We start from the raw sequence: 27860 nt of genomic DNA on the forward strand, positions 1-27860 counted from the left end.
AGGATCTCAGTACCATTAGAGGAGGGATCTCAGTAATGTTAGAGGAGAGATCTCAGTAATGTTAGAGGTGGGATCTCAGTACTGTTAGAGGAGAGATCTCAGTACTGTTAGAGGAGGGATCTCAGTAATGTTAGAGGAGGGATCTCTGTACTGTTAGAGGAGGGATCTCAGTACTGTTAGAGTAAAGATCTCAGTAATGTTAGAGGAGGGTCTCAGTACTGTTAGAGGAGGGATCTCATTACTGTTAGAGGAGGATCTCAGTACTGTTAGAGGAGGGATCTCAGTACTGTTAGAGGAGGGTCTCAGTACTGTTAAAGGAGGGATCTCAGTACTGTTAGAGGAGGGATCTCAGTACTGTTAGAGGAAGGATCTCTGTACTGTTAGAGGAGAGCTCTCAGTAATGTTAGTGGAGAGATCTCAGTACTGTTAGAGGAGGGATCTCAGTACTGTTAGAGTGGAGATCTCAATACTGTTAGAGGAGGGATCTCAGTACTGTTAGAGGGATCTCAGTAATGTTAGAGGAGGGATCTCAGTACTGTTAGAGGAGGGATCTCAGTACTATTAGAGGAGGGATCTCAGAACTGTTCGAGTAAAGATCTCAGTACTGTTAGAGGGATCTCAGTACTGTTAGAGGAGGGATCTCAGTACTGTTAGAGGAGGGTCTCAGTACTGTTAAAGGAGGGATCTTAGTACTGTTAAAGGAGGGATCTCAGTACTGTTGGAGGAGGGATCTCAGTACTGTTAGAGGAGGGATCTCAGTACTTTTAGAGGAGGGTGTTATTTTACAAACAATCGCACCTTCGCAGTATACAAAATCGCAGCTGTGATTGAAACACCATCTCTGAACCGGGCCCTAGATGGGTACATTCGTTCATATGCAAATTTGTATACATCTGCGTCTGGACCACAGCTATCCATGTGCCTGGTTCACCGCCATCATCGTTATCAGTGTGCACTTATACCATCTCTTGACTGGTGCAGATCTGTCTGAAAACAGTTATAATTACGCTTACACACAACTCTACATCATACTTGCCGGGGAGTAGAAGCAGCTGGGTGGCAATGGGGGTTGGGGACATGACGGTCCGCATCATTAAGCCCCGCTCCCTCACGGTAAATTGCTGTGATGCACGCATATTTAAATACGGGGTGGAGCCAAATGACAAGATTCTATTAAACCCCGCCCCATACATGGGGACCCGCGATCGCCGTAGAAATTCTCCCCATTCTGCCCACTTCACTAGGAAGTGGGCAGGAATGCGGGAGAAATGCCTACTCTACCGAGGGTGCAGGGGGGTACCCAAAAAAACGGTGACTTCCGGGAGAGTAGGCATGTATGCTCTACATATCCTGCTATTCTGTTGACGATCCCCCTCCAAATTTTGCCTACACCCCGTTGCAATCCAGTTACTCCCCACCAGCTGCAAGTGGAGATGCAACTGGATCGTGTACGACTCTGTATGATCCATACTTGTGTACGATTGGTTCCAGCGCACGTGCAGTACAAAAAAACGCAAGTAATGCTTGTCAGACAGACTTGCAATGAACTCAGCCCATGTTCCTCCACAAAAATGTATTCAATAATTGAAGCACTCAACACGGGATGGGAGAGTGGTAAGATATATTGGTATGGTCAGCTTCTCCAATAATGTCCAAGGCGCCAAAGATTTCTATGACCTAAAATGAGAATCCATCATCGTGTAATATTTGGTGTGATCAAATTTAAAAATTTCATTTCTTACGGCTCTCACCCCACTGAGGAGCTTCATTTATTCAGGTCTACATTTTTGCACAGAATCATGGGGCAAACTTACCTACTTTCAATACAAAGAATTCGGGAGAATCCCGTAGGGGGCAACCAGATGTGAGGTGCAGGTGTGAAGGTGGGCACGGCGTCACAATTGCGTCATTGTTGCTCATCACCCCGCGGTATAAAGTCACGTTATGTAATATTGTGCAATGTGAGCAGGACCAGGATAATGTGATTCGCAATAAATTGCGTCATCAAGCCCCCGGACTGCCCACTTCACTCAGGAAATGGGCAGCATTCAGGAAGGTGGCTAGCACTCTAAAGGGGTATATTTACTAAAGTGCGGGTTATTAGAAGTGGAGTTGTTGCCCATAGCAACCAATCAGATTCTACTTATTTATCTAGCATCTTCTAGAAGATAAAGGCTAGAAGCTGATTGGTTGCTATGTGCAACAACACCACTTCTAAAACCCACAATTTAGTAATTATACCTCTTAGGAGGCCAGGACAGTTCCCCAAAATGAGTCAGTATCCCGACCATTCCTGGAGAGTAAGTAAGTAGGAGATAGGGGTGAGCAATTAGCCCACATTTCGTGCTCTAAAACATTTGGGGATCTTTGCCTGTATTCAGAGTTTGCTTCATCTACTGTACAGTATGTAACTAGACAGCCCTATACATCCGTTTGTGAGAGTAGCACTCTTCATTATCGGTGCACAGACACGAGTGGCGTCACAAGAGGGGTGCGGGCCGCACCCGGATGTCACCCGGGGTGACACCAAAGTACAGACTCCCCCTCAGTGACAGAAGCCGAGTGCTGCACTGTAGTATTAAGTGCAGCACTCGGCTCCTGACATTGTGAGGGAGCCGGCACACTGCACACAACACAGTCCACACCTCTTGCACCCCCCCCAGTAGAAGAACTGGACCACAGGGGTTCATTGTCACCCAGTTACACCCATTTAGCCAGAAGTGGAGATGTGGCTAAATAGCCTGCAGGTCCACAGAGGTACATATGCCCGCCTCGGACACATCCGCAGTGCGAAAACTTGCAGATGCAGCCAATTTGCGTACGACTCTTACTCAGGCCCACAGTGAGCTCTTTACGCGTATTGACTTTTTACACATGTAGTACATTTCTGCACCAGAATCACTACTGGGTTTGTCAGGTAATTGAGATTGAAAATCTATTACATCTGGCTTACACCAAAGCCACCATTTAAAAAAAAAAAATAGGGTTATGGATCAGCTGCAATTACGGTTAGGCTGCAATTACGGTTATGGATAAGCTTCAATTAGGGTTAGGCTGCAATTAGAGTTATTGATATGCTGCAATTAGGGTTAGGCTGCAATTAGAGTTACGGATAAATTGCAATTAGGGTTAGGCTGAAAATAGCGTTATAAACTGCAATTATGGTTAGGCTGCAATTTGGGTTATGGATAAGCTGCAATAAGGGTTAGGCTGCAATTAGAGTTATGTATAAACTGCCATTAGGGTTAGGAATAGGCTGAAATTAAGGTTAAATATAGGCTGCAATTAGGGTTAGGAATAGGCTGCAATTAAGGTTAGGGTGGTATATGTTCAGAGTGTCGACATAGAAGGGGTGTCAACATTTACAATGTTGACGATGACATAATGTCAATTAAAAAGGAAGGAAGAGGGGAAGACTTGGAAAAACAATTGCACAGGAGTAAAAGTAGGTCAGAAAATAAAGTCTACTCAGGTAGGGTCTCTACTTCAAGGAAAAGATGGGGGAGCTCCCAATCCAGACATAATGCTGAGCATAAAGCTAAAATGAAGTCTGATTTCCATGTAAGGAATTTGAGGTCAACAGATTCTAGTAGCTCGAAAAGTGGAAACTGAAAAGCTGAGGACTAAATTTAGGTACTAATGAGCTATCGGCAGAACAGAAGGTAACTAAATGTGCAGGGGTCCATATGTTCTTGTGAGAAGGGTACACACAGGCACCACAATCCTGGGGGGCCTACACTGCACACCATGCACTCATATAATTATTATAATTACTTTTCCAGAGTTCCACATCGGTCGGTTCTGTATACTGAAATCACTGGGAAAATGGCGTGGCAGCCATTTTCCAGGTGACATCATCACGTTGTAGAAAGCCAGAGTCTACTATACTGCCGGAGAAGAGGAGGCCCGCCTGTGGGCTGCACACGGGCCCCTCTCCTCTCCTAAATCATCCCCGATATTAATGGTTGACCTAAGAAATTACTGAATCTGTTGTTTGATCAATCTGAGAGAGAAATATGACTAACTATAACAGTTATTAACTTCTGTGATAATATGAAAATAGGGCATGTTCTAATACAGCTTGGATATTCAGGTTTATAGATGATGGTACATGTGTGTAGTAATATATGCACTCCATGTACTTTTCAATATTATTAAATAGTGATTTCTATTAATTTCTGTCTATTTCACACATATTTATACAGATTGCCCCCAGCGCCATCATCTCTTTTACCCAAGCCCGGGCCTGTTGAAGAGGCCCGGTGGGGACCCGGGTCCTGCAGCCCGCCCCCCACCCCATCCAAGCTGCCGTTGCTGCCATCAACTTATGGACAGCAGAGAGAGGGGACTGACTGCTACTGAAGCAGCCTCTCCCCAGCCCAGCACACACGCTGCTGTCACGCTGTTTGCTGGGCTAGGGAGACCTCTCTCCATGCGTTAGTCAGACCTTCCTTCCTGTATTATATGCGGGAGTGGGGAACAATTGCGCCCCCACCCCCTAACACCTGCCCATCCTATGCAGTACGTGCGCAGCAAATGTAGTCTTTTTTGGGGGATGGAGGGGGTCTGGCCACACCTCCCCAGTAGGCCATGCCCCCTCCCTATACCTGGGCCCGGCAGAGCTGTTGGCAGCCCTGCTCAGGATACCAGCAGTCACAATCCCAATGCCAGCATCCCGACAGGGTTAGGAAACCGACAACTGTTGGTATGTATCCTAACCCTGCCTCTATCCCTAAACCTAGCCCTCCCTCCCCGCAGCCTAAACCAAACCCTCCCCCCACAGCCTAAATCTAACCCCCCCACAGCCTAATTCTAACCCTTCCCCTAGCTTCTAACCCTCCCCCTAACCCCAATACTTACCAGTAGGATTCTGGCGGTCGGGATGCTGGTGTCAGGATTCTGGCACCGGCATTCTGAGCACTGTCATCTGGACCGCCAGGATATAAACTACATCCGGAAATCAGTGCTATGTCCTCAGAAGGTCACATTTATGGGTGATAACAAAGAAATGGGCATTAATCATGGACAGATAGTCATTACACCATAGAGAGTATCATTTTTTTATTATAATAACTGGACATAGTGCAAATATCAGCAGCTCACACAGTATATAAAGCAGAAGCTGGTGGAAATTGGGTCTGGCCTGTGGTGGGTGCGCACCCGCGCACGCAGGGGGGTTTCTGAGTACCTAGAAACCCCCCCTGCCAGCTGCTCCATCGCTGCGCAGCTGAACTATTTTTTTTTTTTTTAAAGAGAAGCTCAGGCAACTGTGCCTGCTGTCATACTGTGCTGGCTGTAGGGGGAGCTGCAGCGGCAGCGCACAGTCCCTCCTAGGTAGTTCACATGGCAGCACCAGCATTGTGAGAGGCTGAGAGGGAGCTGCTGCCGGGTGACAGAGATCTGATGGTACTGCCGGCAGTCTCTCCTGGACTCGAGCTGCACTGCAGGTCTGTGTATAACATGTGGGGTGTAATGATGCCAGAGCTGTATTTATTTGTGTTTTTAAGTGAGAGGTATGTGTCAGTGTAGTCTTTGTCAGTGTGTGTGTCTGTAGTCTGTGTCAGTGTGTGTATGTCTGTAGTGTGTGTGTGTGTCTGTGTCAGTGTGTGTCTGTGTCAGTGTGTGTGTCTGTGTCAGTGTGTGTGTCTGTAGTCTGTGTGAGTGTGTCAGTGTGAGCCAGGACTTATTGCAGTGATCACTATAGGTTTACTGTCCAGGCCAGACTCCCCTTTTATAGTAGACTCTTCTGTGACTCCTGTTCCCATGTAGACCCGACGTCATTCTCCACTGCCAAATGCTCCTCTGCTCTGCAAGATGAAGGCAGGATCGTTTTGTTATAAATCAGTCATGTTTATATGGGGCTACTCTGAGACTGACATTAAATCATTAGTTTATTTAAACATGGAAAAGCTGTATGGTGACTCTTCTTTTAGCACCCAAATACTGTACCACTGACCACACTACTGAGCAGAATACCCCAGAACATCACACTATGTATGGCATTTCTCATTCATACAGGGGGCATAAGCAAAACCCAATAATTTTTGAAAGATGACTCCATGAACCATTAACAGTGCTTTATACCTGCCCTCTTACCCCCATTCATAACCATGTACCATTATCCCTCATTATACTGCCCCTCACACTTACCTCCAGCCATAATAAGTACAGTGATCCCTCATTATACTGCCCCTCACACTTACCTCCAGCCATAATAAGTACAGTGATCCCTCATTATGCTGCCCCTCACACTTACCATCAGTGATCCCTCATTATATTGCCCCTCACACTTACATCCAGCCATAACTAAGTACAGTGATCCCTCATTATACTGCTTCTCACACTTACCATCAGTGATCCCTCATTATATTGCCCCTCACACTTACATCCAGCCATAACTAAGTACAGTGATCCCTCATTATACTGCTTCTCACACTTACCATCAGTGATCCCTCATTATACTGCCCCTCACACTTACATCCAGCCATAACTAAGTACAGTGATCCCTCATTATACTGCTTCTCATACTTACCAACAGTGATCCCTCATTATACTGCCCCTCACACTTACATCCAGCCATAACTAAGTACAGTGATCCCTCATTATACTGCTTCTCACACTTACCATCAGTGATCACTCATTATGCTGCCCCTCACACTTACCTCCAGCCACAACTAAGTACAATGATCCCTCATTATAATGCCTCTCACACTTACCTCCAGCCACAACCAAGTACAATGATCCCTCATTATACTGCCCCTCACACTTACCTCCAGCCACAACCAAGTACAATGATCCCTCATTATACTGCCCCTCACACTTACCTCCAGCCATAACTAAGCACAATGATCCCTCATTATACTGCCCCTCACACTTACCTCCAGCCATAACTAAGTACAGTGATCAGTCATTATACTGCCCCTCACACTTACTTCCAGCCATAACTAAGTACAGTTATCCCTCATTATACTGCCCCACCTGTCACTTATTATACTATTAGTAGTTCAGGTTTTTCAGTCGGTTTGTGGACGGCTAATGGTCAATTTCAAAACCGACTGTTAGTAAATCTTCAGTTTCTATAGTCGTCTATGTGAAAGTATCATTTGTTGGTCCAATGTTCTAAACTGTTGTAAAGTCAGATTTCTGGTTGGTTTTGCGTCGTTTTTTTACTTTAGTAAATCTCCACTTTGCACACAAGACAGCAAAATGCACAAGAATGCAAAATCAACCAAAACTGACTCTTAGTAACTTTAGCCCATAGTATGGAAAGGTCTTATGTACAAAGTAGTAATATATATTTACAGTTCTTCTCTCTCTATCTTACATCTGTCGAGCAGACAATTTATTACATGGGACTAGATTATAGGCTTGTTTATATCTGTGATTTATGAGTACGAGTAGCCAGTCATTGAATTAGGGTAAATAATGTATTCTGTAATCTGATAATACTGAACATTTATTTCCTATTAGTAATTTTGTTGGAATATTGACCATAGATACATCAGTGTCACTATAATGTGGTATATTGTGTTGGGGTGTGCACCATTATACACATCCTGTACATGTTGTGATTAGGGTGTAGAGATGCTGGTGACTGGTGGACCTCTGCAAATACAGAGTTGTGTACACAGCAAATCATTCTACAATCTAAATGTTATAATTTAGTCAAATACTGTAATAGAGTTGATTGTATATAAAAATATTACCTCTGCTGTCCCAAGTTTTGAAGTACAGAGGAACTGCTGCTGCAACTAACATGCCAGTTTTATGGAATGCCGAGATTATCCAGGTGCAAGAAATAATGCTGCTACAGACTTGAGGAGGACACAGCAGATGTTACTACTGTGATTGTTGGTAAACAGCAGATGTTACTACTGTGATTGTTGGTAAACAGCAGATGTTACTACTGTATTATTGGTAAACAGCAGATGTTACTACTGTATTGTTGATAATCAGCAGATGTTACTACTGTGATTGTTGTTAATCAGCAGATGTTATTACTGTATTGTTGATAATCAGCAGGTGTTATTGCTGTATTGTTGGTATTCAGCAGATGGTATTGCTGTATTTGATGTTAATCAGCAGGTGAAAATTGCTGTGATGGAACCAGGCAGGATGTTATGCCGATCACTGGTTGTCCATTGTTCTCCACCGGTCACTTACAAATGAGAATCCACGGAACCGGCGCTCCTCCACCTTAGATATTGGTGGCTCCCGTGATGCTTGAGGTGGTACCAAGTCATCCAGTTTATGATGTTCACAGGTGGTAACTGGGGTCTAGGAAAAGGAGACAAATCAGATCCATCATGTAAACACAAAATAAATACACAGTAATTGGGCTCTTTGTCACTGTGTCATAATGAAAAATAATAATGTAATGTGCAAACTCTGCTTACTAATATTATGCTATACCTGTATGTTGTGTGATTATATAAGCAATCAGTATATTAATATTAGATAATACTGTAACCTGCACATTAGGTGGCAGATATATGTATAATGGTAACTAGATGCCTCACTGACTTTGGGTTGCTGTATAATTACATTGTAGTTTGGATTTACCCTTCTACAATATCAATGCATGTTGCATGTGAAAGGAAGAATATTGCCATAGGCAAATGCAAGGGTTTTTTTGGTTGCCCCTCTCCAGCCCACACCATGACCACAATAGAAATAGTAAACTAATAGAATTATACTAGTGTTGCATGTTCTTCTCAGTATCAGAAATGGTCAGCACCATCTGTGGATCTTTTAATGTGTCAGCCAGAAATAAATACACCTGTGCACCAACTAGGAGATCTGGAAAACATGCACTAAGGGGTGCACTACTACAGACCATCTATAGGGATCATTAATCAAGTGCACAAGGAAACTAATGTGTACATATATGCCCAGGGCAGTCTGCTGCTCGCCTAGACTCCCGGACTTGCTCCAATACTCTGGAATTGTGCCCACATCTGAAATAAAAACATTCAGCTCAGGCAGGATGGCCCTACTGCCACATCTAATGGGTTAACTATGTTTGCTGGCCCTTTATATGTCAGAATTATGACACACACAGTACTTTGGGCCTGATTCACTACCGATCGCATCTGAGATTACGCACGCAATCGACCGATCGTTGCATTCTGCGCATGGAACGCAGTGTGTGAACTGAACACTGCGATCGCAGTGACTATGCAGATCCATTGCAGAGTGATTGATAGAAAGTGCCGTTTGTGGGTGGTCACGTGGGGTGGTCGGCGAAACACAGGCGTGCCAGTGCGTTGGAACGCCGTTGCCTGGGCATGTAAAAATTATCCACTGCAATGCCGTATGCAGCCTGAGGCCTCATAGCGTGAGCTGAAGTTAGCAATTCCTGAGTAAGGTCAGAGCTTGTGCAAGTGTGCGTGAGGCTGCGATGGTACTCAATAGTACAGATGGTTTTGCAGTTGTACTAAACAGTACATATGTATGTGTGTAAGGTAAAGTGGGCGTCCTTATGTTCTGCGATGGCATAGTGATCGCAATGGATTAGCATACTACTATCGCAGTGAGTATGCGTGCATAATCGCTATTGCATTCGCAGTTACGATCCTTGCTGAATCAGGCCCTTTGTATGACACAGTGTAAGTGCTAATGATGCCCTCTCCATGGACTGGCCACACTCGCTCAAAATCAAGGATTTATAAACTCCCTCTAGAAATTCTGCATTTGCCACCGATTGCAATAAATTGGCTGAAAGTAACATATACGGCTGATAATAAACATATACTGTCCATGTGTTTACAATTGAATTTCAAAAACATTCCACAAAATATTCTCCACATTCTGCGTTTGGCCACAACATTTTTACTGCAGTAATTTAGCCATACTGTGGGCCTGATCCAGCAAGGATGACAAGTAAGAGATTGCATGTACTTGTCCGCTGTGAGAATATGCTAATGACTGTTATCTCAATGCCATCGCACAGCCAGCATAGAGATGCCTACTGCTACCGAGTAACATCGGCCCCTCACGCACAATTACAGCAGGGTTGACCTTACTCAGAAATTGCTAACCTCATCGCACACAGTGTGTGCACAAGCTGTGTATGTCGTTGCAGTGGCTAATTTATGCACGCCCATGAAAACGGACAGACACGCCTGCGTTTCACCAACCACTCCCCCGCCACCATCCCCAAATGCTCACGGCCTGTCACTCACTCTGCGATGGATTCCTATCTGTGTAGGTGAACGCAGTGTGAGCGCAATGCTAACTCGTGCAGTGCATGCGCAGTACGCACCATCGGCCGATCTGCATACACTGTTGCAGTTGCGATCTGTAATGAATCAGGCCCATTGTCCCTCTAGATTGGCATTTGTGTGACCATTTGTACAATGACATTCATCTCTCCTGATCACCAGCATTGTCTATGAGATAATAGGACTGTATGATGGAGCACATATTGTGTACATTCCTATATTGTACATATACTTACCGGCGGCATTATGAATGGGGGAGATGTCCTGCCAGCCTCCAGGTCTTCCCAGTTAATGGGCCAGAAAAACTGATGATCTTTGATGTTAATATATAGTCGCTGCCTTCTTTCTGGGGATTTGCATAGGAACTATCAAAGGAATAAACAGAAAAGTATAGAGTGTTAATGGTAGATAAGCACTAGCTGACCAATGTCATATCTTTTCCTTATGATACTTTATTCTCAGGATGACATGTATAAAATATTACATTTTGTCTTACAACTACAGCCATGGCCAAAAGTTTTGAGAATGACACACGTATTGGTTTTCACAAAGTCTGCTGCTTCAGTTTTTGCATATACTCCAGAATGTCATGAAGAGTGATCAGATGATTTGCAATTAATTGCAAAGTCTCTCTTTGCCATGACAATGAACTTAAGAGCTGATTCAGAGCCGCTCGCTAGATGTGTATGCAAATTGCGTAGGCAGTGCAATCGCACAGCAATGCATTTGCACGCCCAGTATTTCTTAGAGAGCGATCACATAGTGTATGCAGACACCCCCCAGCCTGTCTTAAGATCCTCACTTGTGCACATCATGCCCAGGAAGTGTATCCAACCATCGGTACATTACCATACCCTGCCGCAAGCACTGCGAGCACTTCTGTGTAAATACAAGCCAGGTGACGTGTACTATGATGCTGTCTTATAATTATGCACACTTCTAAAATGCAGTTGAGATGCTCAGGTATGCCTGTGTTTGCACTCCACTCCCTTGCTTTTAATGGCCAGCCCCTGTTACCACCTACAAACTGCTTCCCCTGTCACTCACTCTGCTGGGCTGTCTATGCGCAGTGAGCGAACACATTGTGAGCTTTCGCTAAGGTATGCGCACTGCGATGCATACACACTGCATACCATCGGCAGCAGTGAATGTTTGCATCTTAGCAAGTGGGTCTGAATGAGCTCCTTAATCCCAGAAACAAAATTTCCACTGCATTTCACCCCTGCCACAAAAGGACCAGCTGGCGACATGTCAGTGATTCTCTCGTTAACACAGGTGATGCTGATTGAGTTAGAATTAACAGACTGGAAGCTTTAAAAGGAGGGTGGTGCTTGAAATCATTGTTCTTCCTCTGTCAACCATGGTTACCTGCAAGGAAACACATGCAGTCATCGTTGCTTTGTACAAAAAGGGCTTCACAGGCAAGGATATTGCTGCTAGTAAGATTGCACCTAAATCAACCATTTATCGGATCATGAAGAACTTCAAGGAGAGAGGTTCAATAGTTGTGAAGAAGGCTTCGGGGTGCCCAAGAAAGTCCAGCATGCACCAGGACCGTCTCCTAAAGTTGATGCAGCTGTGGGATCGGGGCACCACCAGTGCAGAGCTTGCTCAGGAATGGCAGCAGGCAGGTGTGAGTGCATATTAACGCACAGTGAGGCGACGACTTTTGAAGGATGGCCTGGTGTCAAGAAGTGCAGCAAAGAAGCCACTTCTCTCTAGAAAAAACATCAGGGACAGACTGATATTCTGCAAAAGGTACAGGGATTGACTGCTGAGGACTGGGATAAAGTTATTTTCTCTGATGAATCCCCTTTCAGATTGTTTAGGGCATCTGGAAAATCACTTGTCTGGAGAAGGACGGTGAGCGCTACCATCAGTCCTGTGTCATGCCAACAGTAAAGCATCCTGAGACCATTCATGTGTGGGGTTGCTTCTCAGCCAAGGGAGTGGGCTCCCTCACAATTTTGCCTAAGAGCACAGACATGAATAAAGAATGGTACCAAAACATCCTCCAAGAGCAACTTCTCCCAAGAACAGTTTGGTGACAAACAATGCCTTTTCCAGCATGATGGAGCACCTTGCCATAAGGCAAAAGTGATAACTAAGTGGCTAGGGGAACAGGTCCATGGCCAGGAAACTCCCCAGCAGAGCTGTAACTAGACTTTTTGGTGCCCTGAGCCTGAAAGGATATTAGCACCCCCCATTTTTCAAATAGGGACATAACGCACCCAAAAAAAGGGGAAAGGCCTCATGGGGAAGGACCAGGGAAGAGATGGGGTAGGCCAGAAAATGCTTGGATGAAATAAGAGGAAGCTAGAAGTGAGAATGATAATAAACAGAAAATTAACAGGCCTGAACATTGCCGCTTGTCCTGCGGTGCCCTAGTTACAGCCCTGCTCCCCAGACCTTAATCCCATTGAGAACTTTTGGTCAATCCTCAAGAGGTGGGTGGACAAACAAAAAGCCACAAATTCTGACAAACTCCAAGCATTGATTAGGCAAGAATGGGCGGCCATCAGTCAGTATGTGGCCCAGAAGTTGATTGACAGCATGCCAGGGCGAATTGCAGAGGTCTTGAAAAAGAAGGGTCAGCACTGCAAATATTGACTCATTGCATAAATAAACTTAATGTAATTGCCAATAAAAGCCTGACACTTATGAAATGCTTGTAATTTTACTTCAGTATACCATAGTAACATCTGACAAAAACACAGAAGCAGCAATTTGTGAAAACCAATACTTGTGTCATTTAAAACATTTGGCCATGGCTGTACATTTGCTGGGAGTGTATTCATTAGTATTAATGTATGTTCTCAGACCTGTGCCTTATTTCCCCTGTGACTGTATAATCTCCTGACCCTGTGATAAGCCTGTATACTGCATACTCACTCGCTTTAGGATGTTACTGATGCCAGGACTGAGTTCCTTTGGGTAGACTGGGTTATCGTTGAGGACAGATTTTATAACCTCAACAGACTCTTCACCACAGTAAAAGGGTTGGTCTCCTGTGGCCATCTCAAATACCATGACACCCAAGGAAAAAATGTCTGCCATGGCATCATACGGCTTCTTTCTAAGCATCTGTAAAAACATGATGGAGAAACAGATGATTAGTACATTGTCCAACCTGGCAGGAGGCACCGGGTTATGCTGACACCTCTCCTTTTTGTGCACAATGAAACATCTGATGGAAGGAAGAATATCAATGAACATATACAGGCAATTACACAGACAGCATTCAGCTGAGGGTTTATGTGAGAGAAATCAATTACTAAATTAAAATAACTGTTATGATAAATAATGACCGTGTATATTATACTAGAGAGCCAAAGCAAACACCGAGGCAAATGAGGCAATCACAGCAATAAATATGGAGAAAGTGCAATGGTTACTGTTACATAGGAATATGATCATGTACATAAAGCTGTGGTGCCCAGTAGAGTAGTCAGCAGTTGGTATACATGGAGCTGCAGCATGATGCTGGCACATTAGTGGGTGGAGAGACTTGGCAGCATTACTCGTCACTGGAATCCTCTGTGAATGATGGAAGACAGAAGACACAAGTGACGGCGAAGCTACTGATACTTTCAGCCGCTTATGTCACAGGAAGTGCTGGATAAGGTGCAGCGTGCAGAAGTACACCTGGGGGACTGCAGAGGAAGGACAGCTTGGCCATCTTTTTGGAAGCTATTTAAATATGGAAGTGGGAACATCAAGAGGGGTGAGAGCTCACTGACTGAATGTACCACAAGGTCATAAGACTCATTTGGGGAATGAATACCCTGTGGAAACCATTCATACACTGTACTGCCTACTATATATTGTTACTGAATCATTCCTGGTATAGGCTTTTCCTCTTTGGTAAAAGGTTTTTATTAATGTAAACTCACTCATCTACTAAGCTCTCACCCACACCACTCCTCCCTACATCTCCAGCCTCATCTCCTCACATGCTTCCTCCCACCCTCATCTCTCTGCTAATCTCCCTGATCACCACTTCCCACTCTCACAGTCAGGACTTCTCCTGTGCCTCTCCTAACCTCTGGAACTCCCTCCCTCACTCCATTAGTCTTTCACCTGCTTCCCAGACTTTACATGTATTGTTTTCATTCTACCCTACTACCCTCCCTACTACCTCTATAGTCTCTGCCCATCTCTACTTTACCCTCTGCCCCCTATTGTGTCCAGCTGTATAAAGAAAGAAGTGTCCACCCATATCCCCTAAAGATCATAAGATTGTGAGAGCAGGGCCCTCTTCCCTTTTTTCATCTCTACATAATTATGCTAAGTGAACATTGCAATGCTTGGGTCTATTCATAAATAACAATGTTCCCACACCATGTTGCCGCATATCACAGTGATAGCAATGTGACATCTTAAATAGGAAGAAGCGGTGATAGCCTCTTTCTCTGGCCAAAAACTCCACTTCACTGCCTAATAATTACACCCCTATGTGACTATGGGCCTAATACAGAGGTGAATGCAGTGAGCGATTTTTTTCTACATACTGTGATTGATTAGTAACGATGGGGGGGAGGTAACGGGGGTGAGGATACAAAAACACAGGCATGTCACCACCGTATTCTGGGCCCCTCCTAGTCAGTCTCTGCGCATTTGTTTGCAGATGGACTGGGCCCGGCCTCTTAGTTGAGACGGACATTATGAGACACCATAGGGTTGCTCAGAAGTTCAATTCTGGGACCGATGTTGGGGCTATTGTATGTAAGCGGCGCATCCGAGACACCGGCCGGTGGGCATCTCTGTACACAAGACAGCGGCTGAGTCATTAACATATTTTCACAAGTCCGCTGCATCCGAAATCTCAGTTACAGTACGAATGCAACAGCTGCCACCTCTGCATCAGCCCCTATGTAACATTGCTTACTTGGATATATTAGTCTGTACTTATATAATTTTGTGTCACTTCTCTTCCTCTTGAAAAAATTCTTCTGGACTATAACCTGATTCAGAGATGGACCCTAATCGTGCTGCAAATGTGTACACAGCGACTGTGCAAGAATATGCAAATGTCACAGTCACCTAGAATTGTATTTAGCCGCCCACCGGTGACTTCACAAATCCAAGTGACTGTACAAAGACCCAGCATTAGTCATAGATCAGTCGATTATCGGAGTCCTGAGTAACCCTATTGTCACACAGAGTGTCCACGGCAACTGAGAACCATTTTTCTGCGTACGGAATCACAGACAGCGACATGCACCCAAAATGGTCACCAAATGCCTCCCCCTTTACTCCCCCCAAATGTTCCCGGCCTGTCAATCACACTGCAAGAAAATAGTCGCTCCGACAGCTGGCGGTAATGGAACTTGATACATGCTCAGATTCCGATAATTGCTCAATTGTGCAAACATCTGCATTGCGGTCCTGATTCAAAGTAATATGCAAACCCGATGGTATGTGTACTATTGCGATGTTAGAAGACTGGTGCATGTGCAGGATCTGTACTACACAGGCGCCAGTCTCTACTGCAAGATCTCTCACAGTTCCCCAAAGCTAGAGCCTGATTCACAGGCTGCGGCCATTTGGGGGCGGGGAGTGGGTGGAGCTAGCCTCCATGTCTTGTCCCATTATTGTAGGAGTGTTGAGGCCAGGGTCTGCGTCTTCCAACACAAACTTCCTGGCCTTGACTACGCAGCAGCTAGGGGCAATCTGAGTAACCTCAGGGTTACTTAGATTGCAGGTTGTCTTGAAGAACATCTGATGCTGCATCTTAGGGCACAGCAATTGTATCTGCGATGCTGTCATGAGGCCTCTATGTACACCAGACGCTTCCTGCTGCATTAGTATATCAGTTGTACGGTATTGCACAGCTAATTCCCTGCAGCTGTGCAATACCACACAATGCTGGCTTAGGCCCTGTATCCATCCCTGACTCAGACCCTGCGTCCATCCCTGACTCAGACCCTGCCTCCATCCCTGACTCAGACCCTGCGTCCATCCCTGACTCAGACCCTGCCTCCATCCCTGACTCAGACCCTGCGTCCATCCCTGACTCAGACCCTGTGTCCATCCCTGACTCAGACCCTGCGTCCATCCCTGACTCAGACCCTGCTTCCATCCCTGACTCAGACCCTGCGTCCATCCCTGACTCAGACCCTGCATCCATCCCTGACTCAGACCCTGTGTCCATCCCTGACTCATACCCTGCATCCATCCCTGACTCAGACCCTGCGTCCATCCCTGACTCAGACCCTGCATCCATCCCTGATTCAGGCCCTGCGTCCATCCCTGACCCAGACCCTGCATCCATCCCTGACTAAGACCCTGTGTTTAGATATCATTAAGAACCAAGATGTTGTCCGATTAATAGTGAAATGGAGATACAGTATGAGAAGCCTGTAGACAATTAATCTGTTACTCACCTCAGGGGCCATGTATCCCACCGTCCCAGCAGCTCCTGATATCTTCTGGCCATTGGTGTTTTTAACTGCGAGGCCAAAATCACCAATTTTGGCATGGCCAACAGCATCCAGGAGCACGTTCTCTGGTTTGATGTCCCTGTGAGGAGAATGAGTGTAAGTTCTGCCTGTCAGACAGCTACCAGCTGTATAACTTTGTTTGTTACAGAGAAAGATTCCCAGAGACACAATAAGAACCATGTCAGCATCACAGTGGGAAAAAGGGATCAGTGATGTAAAACATGGTCACTGTGACTGACAGCTGCATAGAGTCACTATGGGGCCTATTTATTAGTTATCAGGTTTTAGACCTAATAAACATAATTTCTTATCTATATCTATAGTGGCAGCCATTGCCGTGCAGACATCCTATGTATCCCTTTCCCAATAACTATCTGAAGATGGTGTTAGCTAATGGGGCCAAGCTCCAGAATACTTCACATTCCAGAGCTTGGTAAAATCAGCATATACAGTATGCAGCCCCCATAGAAACCTATAGAAACCTATGGGGGCTGCTCTTGTGATTAAACTGGGGGATTGCAGCAGATATCCCCAATATGTGCTGAGATTCCCTATACATACATTCAGGGGTTACTTAATATTTGCAGGTACCACCTAAAAATTGGTATTTTCAGGGGAAATCTATGATAAATAGGCCCCTATGTATGTGGTGGGATAAAGAGGGAGATAAGAGGATGTGTGAAGCAGTCACAAGAACCTCGCCCTACATATCATGTAACTCAAGAATGAATGATCCCCCATTTGCAGAAAAGGGCAGAGACTTCTCTATAGCCTGACCCCCAGCAACATAATAGCTATACTGTAACTGCATATAGGGGGTTACTGTATGTGATCATTAGAAATAATGAGTTACCTATGGATAATGCCCCTTGAGTGGAGGAATTGGAGCCCACAAAGGATTTCTGCTGTTAAAAATCTGATGACGAAGAAAGAACATAAATATTAATAGCAAATATTTTTAAAGTAAAATGACCGATAATGAGATAGTACATTCCCCCTGATATAGTATCAGAGTATAAGAGTGACACATGACATATTATTATCACACATGGGGCGGGATGCATGATGCATTGCACTCACGATGCATTCCACCGGTCATCGCATGCATACTGGTGTTGGTATAGCTGGTATGCATGACGATCACCGCAAAGGACCGCTCTGTCGGTAAGAGCGTCCCTTTGCGATGGAGGGACATTCGGGTCTTTGACCCAGAAGCCCCTCTGGCATGTGCTGTGGAGGATGCTGGGAAGGATTCGATTGGAAACCTCTCTCAGCACTGAGAGAAGCCCATGGGCTCCTATTGGTAATCCCAACAGGAAGATGTCGTTACCCACCGCGCCCTCCGAGGCTAGGTGCATATGAGAAATGCACATTTTCAACCACATTTCTGCCCTTGATGCATCCCGCCCATGCTCTTTGTATAGCTGAGTAACACAATGGAGCCCCTGTGTCCAGGAGACTCTGCATTATACACAGACCTGTCACCATGGACACCTATAAAGGCCCAGCCTGGATTTGTTAGGCCGGGTCCTACTGCAGCCCAGGTGCAGGGATAGAAACACTGATGTTACTATTTGTCATATCAATAATAATAATAATAATAGTAATAATATACCCACGTTCTCTCTTACCTGCTAGTGGCATCACCTAATGGGGCACTCTTCTCTATTAGCTGGTATAGATCTCCCCCACTCAGGTACTCCATGATGAATATGACGTGTTCCTGTATAGGAATCAGAGAGTATGATATAAGTTACATTATGGACATTACTCTGACACACAGCAGATTATAATCAGTAATACTCAGTCACCACTAGTGATGTGAATGAGGCCCAATGTATACGCTGTATACAGCCCGTCTTCTGTCTGAGATGGGCCTCTACATATATAATGCCCACAGGACACGGGGTAAGTGATTGAGTCAGTGCTGGACAGTGAGGAGCACGGGATGAAGGATCCCAGATACTACAGAAATGTACAGAATTAGGATAATAAACCTCTGTGTCAGAATAATGCGTCATACAATATGTGCCATTGGAATTATGCGGGGGTCCAATAATGGTAAAATAATTGTCTTATATTACAGAAGCTGTGATATTCAGAAGTAAGTTACAATTATGACAGATATAGAGACTCTTACCGGGGTCTGGGATGCTGCATAGCCATGGGTGAAGAAAGTGCTGTTGCCAGTGACTTGCAGGATGTCCCGCTCTATAAATATAGGGTTCTTGCCCCTGAGTATTGTCCTCTTCTTCACCAGTTTTACTGCCAGCTGCTCTCTGCTGTTGGGGTGGGATGCCAGCAGTACCTGCATGAGACAGATAATTTTACTGGTATGAATACCCCTTTCCCACTGCTGCAATAACCCTGGTTATTGCCGTGTCGATCCAAGTCACTGCTCAGTGGAAAATGGTCCTGGAAAAATAACCCAAGTCAAGTGACCGAGGAATCTAACCCAGGTCACGACCAGAGTTGATATCAGAAAGGAACTGAGTATCGGTCCGCTGTAAACAGCATGACCAGAGTCACGATGACCCGGGTCATGTCTCAAACCAGGGGATTGCCTGGCTTCAGTAACGCTTGGAGAATACATCAGCTTCAAAAGTCCACTGTAATGCCGGACCTGGGATATAACTCAGGTCCAGCTGCTGGTGTAAAAAGGGTAAAACCTGGCTCTGACCCGTGCTTACTCTGTGCTCAGTGCTCACAGCTGGGTTTTTGGTGGGATAGGGTATAAGAGTTAGAAGCAATTTGCAATGTTCTTTAGCTGTGGAACCTGCCTGGCTGACACTCCCAAAGATCATTGTACAAACAGGAGACAGCAAGATAAATTGACAATAGCAAGGTGAGAACGTCCCATCACCCCGTAGGGAAAGTACAGGGGATGAGCGTCTTCCCTGAGCCCAGGATTGTAGATCTATTGTGCCCAACATTTATTACAGAAAGCCCAATCTCCCCATCTAGTAGATCCTTGTGGGTCTTCACTTGTTCCTGAGATACCAACCATCACCAGCTTCTCAGCCCCTATAGTCTCTGTAATAGCCTGTACACAAGCAGGACATTGAAGTGAGCTTATTTGGTGACTGGGCAACAAAATCTAAGAACAATGGAGCCCCAGTTTTGAGCAGACAGCACCATTTCCATACCTCCCAACTGTCCCGCATGCAGCGGGACAGTCCGGTTCTTCTGGGACTGTCCCGCTGTCCCACCCGCGGGCCGCAGTGTCCAGCAGTAGGGGGAAGTTGGGGGAAGCATACACCGCTGCTCTGCATAGCAGAGCAGCGGATATGCAGAGCACAGCATCTATTCACAGCATGGGGGAGAAGCCCGGGGGCAGCCCAGCATCTCGGAGATGCTGGGTACGCCTTTTAGTGATGTAAATGGGGGTGTGCCATTAGGCCACACCCCCTTTACCATCTCGTAATGCCCCCTTTTCGGGCGCGCATCTCCAGTCACAAGTGTAGGGAGGTATGCCATATCCAACATTGGCCTATTACATGTACTGTAGCTCAGCTCTGTTAAAATGCAGAGCAGAACTGTCCCCTAGCACCTCAGAGGTAACAGAGGATTTCAGAGCAGGGAGTGGTACAACAGGATGTATGATAATAACTTATATCATTGCCATGCATGTGTGCCCTAGCTCCGCCCTGACACCTACACTGGCCACGCCCCTGTCAGCTGTACTAAGCAACAGTCCAAAACCATATATGGAGGTGAGTGTGGGAATGTGCCACTGTATCCTCTATATTTGCCTTGTTACATAGGCCCCATTGTATTTTTAATGGAGAGCTCCCAATGTAAACACCTATGTGCATGTAATGATAATTATATTTAGATATGAGCGGTACAGATTCTGTGGAATCCAAACCGCTCTGAACATAGGGGATCCGAGTCCACCCGAACCCTGTTCGAGTGTTCCCTGCCTGACTCGGATCCCCGTTAGAGGCCGAGCCGCAGCCTCCTGATGTCGGATTCTCGCGAGAGAATCCAATGTCAGGGCTCCTCTAGTGTAGGGCAGACCACTGTGATAGCTGTCTGCCCTACACAGACACAAACACACAGCCACCAGCGGCAGCTGTGTGTTTGTAAAAGCAGCCAATGAGAGTCAGGCAGACTCTTATTGGCTGCTGCACGGAGGGAGACGGTTGGAGCTCACTCATGAGCTCCGTCTTCTGCCTCCCTCCACGCGTAACAGAGTAGAGCAGAGTGTACGGAGACAGGAGCGGGGATTCAGGTAAGTACTACTGGGGGCCTGCTAATGGGGGCACTACTACTGGGGGCCTACTACTGGGGGCACTACTACTGGGGGGCATACTACTGGGGGCATGCCAATGGGGTCACTGATACTGGGGGGCATACTACTACTGGGGGCATGCTTATGGGGGACTACTACTGGGGGCCTGCTATGGAGGGCATACTACTATGGGGCATACTACTGGGGGAATGCTAATGGGGGCACTACTACTAGGGGGCATACTACTACTGGAGGCATACTACTGGGGGCCTGCTAATGGGGGCACTACTACTGAGGGCCTGCTAATGGGGGCACTACTACTGGGGGGCATACTACTATTGGGGCTTGCTACTGGGGGCACTGCTACTGGGGGCACTGCTACTGGGGCCTGCTACTGGGGCATGCTAATGGGGGCACTACTACTGGGGGCCTGCTAATGGGGGCACTGCTACTGGGCGGCATACTACTACTGTGGGCACTACTATTGGGGGCCTGCTAATGGGGCACTACTACTGGGGGCACCGCTACTGGGGGCATACTACTGGGGGCATGCTAATGGGGGCACTACTACTGCGGGCCTGCTAATGGGGGCACTATTACTGGTGGGCATACTACTGGGGGCATACTAGGGCATGCTACTGGGGGCACTACTACTGGGGGCCTGCTAATGGGGGGCATACTACTGGGGCCTGCTAATGGGGTGCACTGCTACTAGGGGGGCATACTACTACTGGGGGCACTGCTACTTGGGGCATACTACTGGGGGCATGCTAATGGGGGCACTGCTACTGGAGGCATACTGCTACTGGGGGCACTACTACTGGGGGCCTGCTAATGGGGCCCTACTACTGGGGGCCTGCTAATGGGGGCACTGCTACTGGGTGGCATACTACTACTGGGGGCACTACTAATGGGGGCACTACTACTGGGGGGCATACTACTGGGGGCCTGCTAATGGGGCACTACTACTGGGGGCACTGCTACTGGGGGGCATACTACTACTGGGGGCACTGCATAGGGAGCCCTACTATTAAGGAGAATGTATAGGGGGCACCACTACTGGGGGCATTGTGTAAGGGACACCACTGCTGTGGGCATTGTATAAGTGGCACTACTACTGTGGGCATTGTATAAGGGGAATTACTACTTTGGGCTTTGTGTTTAAGAGTCATTACTGTGGGCATTGTGTAAAATGGTCACTACTGTGGGCATTGTGTAAAAAGGTCACTACTGTGGGCTTTGTGTATAAGGGTCACTACTGTGGGCATTGTGTAAAAGGGTCACTACTGTTGGCATTGTGTAAAAGAAGCACTCCTGTGGGCATTGTGTAAAAGGAGCACTCCTGTGGGCATTGTGTAAAAGGGTCACTACTGTGGGCATTGTGTAAAAGGGGCACTACTGTGTCGTAACATAAATAAGAGACACTACTTTATGGTGTAATGTGAATCAGGGGCACTATGTGCTGTGTAATGTGAATAAGATTGTGCACTGTGACTCCTAAGGCCATAGCCCACTTTGTAAACAATTACTGTGATTCTGCTGGCCGTACCCCACTGGGTGGGTGCACTACTTTTCATTTCTGCCACTGCTGTGTGGCAATCTGTCATTGATGTGCTTTATACTGTGGTGTTTGCGCCGCTGCTTTGTCGCTTGGTAACCAGTCAGCTCACTGCAACCTTTGGCCAATAATGGTGAAAACTATAATTTAAACTGTGAGGTGGTCTAAATTGACTGGAAATGACTGGAAATCAAGGTTATTTAGGTTAATAATACTCTAGGAAGAAAAAAAAGCCCAATTTATGTGATTTTAGCTTTTGTTTGTCAAATTTTGGAAAAAAATCCAAATCCAAATCCAAAGCAAGACGACGAATTAGAACCAAATCCAAATCCGTCAAAAATGGTCCTGCGCACATTCCTAATTATATTATATAGTTATTAAAGCAAAGTTCTTAAGATATATTTGCTGCATTGTTTACAGGTAAGTCACCAAATATGTACTAATCACTTACCTTCCCGAAACCGCCCTCTCCAATAATACTGTGGTAGATCAAACATTCCAATATATGAGAGGCAGCGGCTGTTTCCGGGGGGCTGGCTGGAGGGGTCCCACTTACACCTTGTGGCATAAAGAGAAATCACATTTATTGACTGATATAAACATAGATATTTGGCAATATTTCATTTTAAGGTTTGAGATAATTATATCATAGAAAGTATTTATACCCTGTATTATATAGTGTTATGTTGCCTAATTATATGTTGTTGGGGTGTAAGAGAAATGAAATAAATGAATAGGGAATAGCTGCCAGCATTGGATAGGACAATGTAACAGTCACAGGTGCTGCAGAATAGTAATAACAAGGTATAAAGACGTTGCAGAGTTAGGTGATAGGGAAAGGACGTGAATGGTGGTGAGAGGTGAGAACATGACGTCACCGTATTGCACATGTGCACAATTTGCACAAGTATTGTGAGCATCAAACACTTATCACCCCTTGTGCTGTGTGGTGGGGATCAGGGGTGTTATAGGTAAGTGCAGCACAGTCCTGTATCTGGCATCTCCCTGAGCATCACACATATTAGGGTCAGAATTATGTCAGACCTGTGCGCTCTGTAGCCATATGCTCAGCACTTACACACAGGAGGTGCAGGAGCCACACTTACCATGTAAGTACTAACCTACACCTCACTTACTTCTCTATTACATTACATGTGAGGGGAGATATATCAAACCTATAGCAACCAATCAGCTTCTGTCATTTTAAAGCTTTTTATCGTTAGACAATTTGATACATCTCTCCCTTATTAGTGTTTTCAAGCAAAAGGCTTTTTACCTGCTCTTCCCTTTTTAAATTTCTTTTGATGGTCTGGGGCTTCACTTTTGTGAGTTCTCTTATTGCCCCTCCGAGCTGTGAGCTCTATGATGGGAGCACTGGGTCCCTCTCCTGGGCTGTCATGTCTCAGCTCCTCCTTCTTTTTCTTATTGCAGCCAGTGTCCCCGGTCTTGTCTAAGGGTCTCTTTACAGCTGATCTCTTGCTGATGGTGTTGTCTACCTTGGGCCTCTTATAAGGGGCGTTACCTGGCTGCTTTGATGTTCTAGCCTGGTTCCTGTTGTTCTTACACTGATGGTCCTCTCTCACCTCAATATCTCCTCCCTCTGTGATATTGGGAGAATCTCCTCTTCCCACACAGATATCCTCCTTATTACTCCTACTACACTCCTTAATAGGAGACCTGTTGTTATCCGGTCGCCTTTTCCTCTTTCTTGATCTCATATCAAGATAAATCAAGAAAAATAAACAAAAATTCGCTAAGCACGAATAAAATCGCCTTCACACTGCAATAGGTGAAAACACACAAACGTATCTTGTGCAGGTAAGCAACTGAGCCAGCAGCTCTATGACATCATAAAGCTTTGTGACATCACCAGCTGCTGTAGGCCCAGTGTCACTGCCTGTTACCCACAGTGCCTATAATACAACCATGTTTATATAAATTACTGGTGGGCCCTGTCCCAAGCACTGTGATGGGAATCTTTGGGGTCCAATGTGTCACCCAAATCTCATATGTAATTACTGTACTTATTTAGCCTATCAGGGTCAGGTGATACCTGTCTGCTTGTAAAAAACAATAAAAATGGGCTGCTATAGTGTGATCCACAGGTTACATTCAGCTTTTATTTTATATCAGTAAAATTATATACAAAATTATTAAAATTTAGCAAAATATAATAATAGAGCAATCTTAGGGCCTCATTTACTAACGAGTTTTATCACCAAAATGAGTGATAAATGTCACTGTGTATGATAAATGGTGCTCCAGCCAATCAGCTCCCAACTGTCAACTGTTAGAAAAATGACAGTTGGGAGGGAGCTGATTGGCTGGAGCACCATTTATCATACACAGTGAAACTTATCACTCGTTTTGATTATAAAACTCGTTTGGAAATGGGGGCCTTAGTGTCAAAAAGATAGGAAATTATGAAATAAAAACTACTGTATTTTTATTCCTGAGATATCTCAAAAACTTTCTGGGGCTGTTTCAGAGTTGGGTGCAACGCAAAGAAAAACGGAATTAATTTGCACCAGGACAAACCATATTGTACTACAGGTGGGGCGGATTTATAATATGCAGAGATATTTAATTTTGGGAGGGGCGTGTCCTATCTGAACTCTAATTTGAAGTGTAAAAATAAAGCTGCCCAGCATTTGTAGGCTACATGCTAAATCAGCCATTATTTACCCTGCATTCAGAAGGACAGCGTAAGGCAGGTGCAATCTGACTGAGCCAGGTTAAACCCCATGGTTGTGATAGCAGTATACCTATGAGAATGTTGTTGTTAGTGTCAGACATTAGAATTAGCCTATAGGGTTCCTAGGGGGTGTGGCCTTGCTGGTATATTCGGTCTGATATGCATACAGTAGATTCAGCCTCTTTGTTTCTGGAAACAATGTTTTTGTTTTTGCATGTTTGTTTGCTATGAGTGTTGTGGCGGAAAGAACGGTAGTGTGTTTTTAGTCGTTATACAAGTTAGATGGGTGCGCTCTCCTTGTTCAATTATAGGCCAAAATGTCCTACAGGGAAATGACATAGCCCGTCCGGGCGTGCTTTTTCTGGAGAGTTGAACTCTAACGAGTGATGTGTTTGGTCTGCGTGTTTTTTGCGGGACTGTCCGTTCTTTGTTGTCCACCACCATACTAACTTTAAGCTCACAATCAATTTCAATTAGCAAGATCTAATGGTCTAATTCGATAGCCCAAATTCAATATTTAATTAATTATTATTAATTATTAATAATCTGTTGTCAAATAAAATTGACCTTTAATTTTAAATCCAACTGTTGTTGTCCGTGTGTTTATTTTTAGATAAGTTTTTAGTCGTTTTAAGTCTGTAAGGTATAGTGCACATATCAACCATTAGGGAGTTTAATAAAATACATGCATTTGCACCTTTGCATTGTAACATGGTTTGTCCAGGTGCAAAGTTGCTGGCTTTGTTTTAATTGACATTGCTCCAAATTTAGAGTCAGCCCCTTTATCTCATGTTAGGGGTGTTGCAAATAAGGGCCAAATGTAATTGCAAGCGAATTGTGGAAGCCGCCATGATTCCGGCGAGATAGTCTTTACATTTAAAGCGATAATTAGTTTAAAGGCAATATCAGCTTTAAACCTAGTGACTATCTCACCAGAATTGTGCCGGCTCCTGTAAATCGCAGGCTATTACATTTGGCAAAGATACTTTAATATCTACACTAGGGGTCAAAAGATTTACAACACCCCCATTTTTTCAGTTTTTATTGACATTTTTTTTGCAATTCAAGTCTAGTTAATAACCTTACACAGGGAAGCCCTGAGCTGTTAGAGGATATGGAAAAGAGTTTAGCTTAGCCAAAACTGTGGAAATGTTACAGTTATAAGAAAACACCTTTTTCAGGGAACAAGCAATGGGCTAAGGGCCTGATTCAGAGCCGCTCATAAGCGGCAGTACGCTCATTCTGAGCGATGTTTGCCCATCTGCGCATGCGTAGGGTTTTTAATACGCATGCGCGAAACAGTCAGTGCGGCCGAAAATCATTTGTTCGCTATATAGCGAATGCCTGCTATTTTGAGTGACAGAATGAGGCATATGTGGGTGGTAACAGGGGAAGTTGCTTGAAAACGGGGAGTGGAGATCAGAACGCAGGCGTGCTTAAAGGCAAAACGGGCGTTTTATGGGTGTGCATAATTAATACAGCAGCGTCATTGACCACGTCAGTTGGTTGTTTTATAGTCAGAACTGCTCGCAATATAGTGGTAGGAAAAACCATCCACAAGAATAGCGAGCAGTTCATACGCTGTTCGATGTACTCGATTAATCTAATAAATAGCGGACATGACGTATGATGCGAGCGGCCAGGGGGGCGTATTTTTCAAATAAATGTCCGCATGTTTTGTTCGCTCGTTCAGACATGGAGGCGTCAACAGACCGCAAGGAGCGAACGGTTCATTTGAATAGCCACCCCCTTTTTCTGAGCGAGCGAGCGCTAATTGCGTCCGGCTCTGAATCAGGCCCTAAGACCTTACAGCTGTTCTGCAGCAATGACAAAGAGACTTGCCTGGGCCATGATGTACAGTCAGTGTACTACTGAAGACTGGGAGGTCTTTTGGGCTGATGAATCCAAACTTTAAATCTTTGGCTCATCATGCAGGGTTTTGTACACTATCGAGTAGACAAAAGGATGGTTTATCAATATGTGGGGTTTATTTACTAAGCGTTGGCTTGTAATAGCCACCACTTCCACACATGTTTTAGCCAAATATTTAAAAGGCCAATGCTTTTAATAGCAAAGCTCTCCATGTTTTGTAGTAAAAGCATTGACCTTTTTAAATTTCAGGCTGAAACACACCAGAGTAGGAAGCGAGATCGTCTGGGGCTCTTTTGCTGGAACCGAAGTCAGCAACTTGCATGAATTTACTGTCACCTGGAACCAAAAGGGTGACCTCAGCATTTTGCAGTGCCATGCAATACCCTCTGCTCTGCATCTAATTGGTCAAGAGTTCATCCTATAACATTAACCTGAAACATATGTCCAGGCTATGGGGCAGATGTACTAAGCTCTGGAAAGTGATAAATTGGAGAGTGATAAACTACTAACCAATCAGCTCCTAACTGTCATTTTTCAAACACAGCCTGTAACCATGACAGGAGCTGACTGGCTGGTAGTTTATCACTCTCCAATTTATCACTTTCCAGAGCTTAGAACATCTCCCCCTATGTCAGAACTGCCTTCCGAGGAAAAGAATTAGACGGTAGGCTTCATATCGTGGAATGGACAGCACAGTCTCCAGACTTAGGGCCTGATTCAGCTTTGGGAATAGAGTAAGATATAGCAAGTAACTGTGAACCTGGACAAACCATGTTACAATGTGGTGCAAATACATATATTTTGTGTGGTAAATACTGGCTGCTTTTGCATGTAG

At 45.2% G+C, this 27860-nt stretch overlaps 1 protein-coding gene across 1 annotated transcript; it reads right to left on the reverse strand.

Moving 5' to 3' along the window:
- Nucleotides 1-8127: 8127 nt before the first annotated feature.
- On the reverse strand, nt 8128-27401 carry LOC148475001 (protein kinase C delta type-like). Its single transcript, XM_088457880.1, has 8 exons — nt 27287-27401; nt 22910-23016; nt 18807-18974; nt 18298-18389; nt 17520-17582; nt 16610-16745; nt 13116-13307; nt 8128-8277 (listed from the first exon to the last, which is right to left on the reverse strand). Exons 1-8 carry the CDS (start codon nt 27399-27401, stop codon nt 8128-8130), a joined length of 1023 nt encoding a protein of 340 aa, XP_088314006.1.
- Nucleotides 27402-27860: the final 459 nt, after the last annotated feature.

This window comes from Taudactylus pleione, unplaced genomic scaffold (assembly GCF_031769625.1).
Source record: "Taudactylus pleione unplaced genomic scaffold, aTauple2 ptg000790l, whole genome shotgun sequence".
Classification (NCBI taxonomy): Eukaryota; Metazoa; Chordata; class Amphibia; order Anura; family Myobatrachidae; genus Taudactylus; species Taudactylus pleione.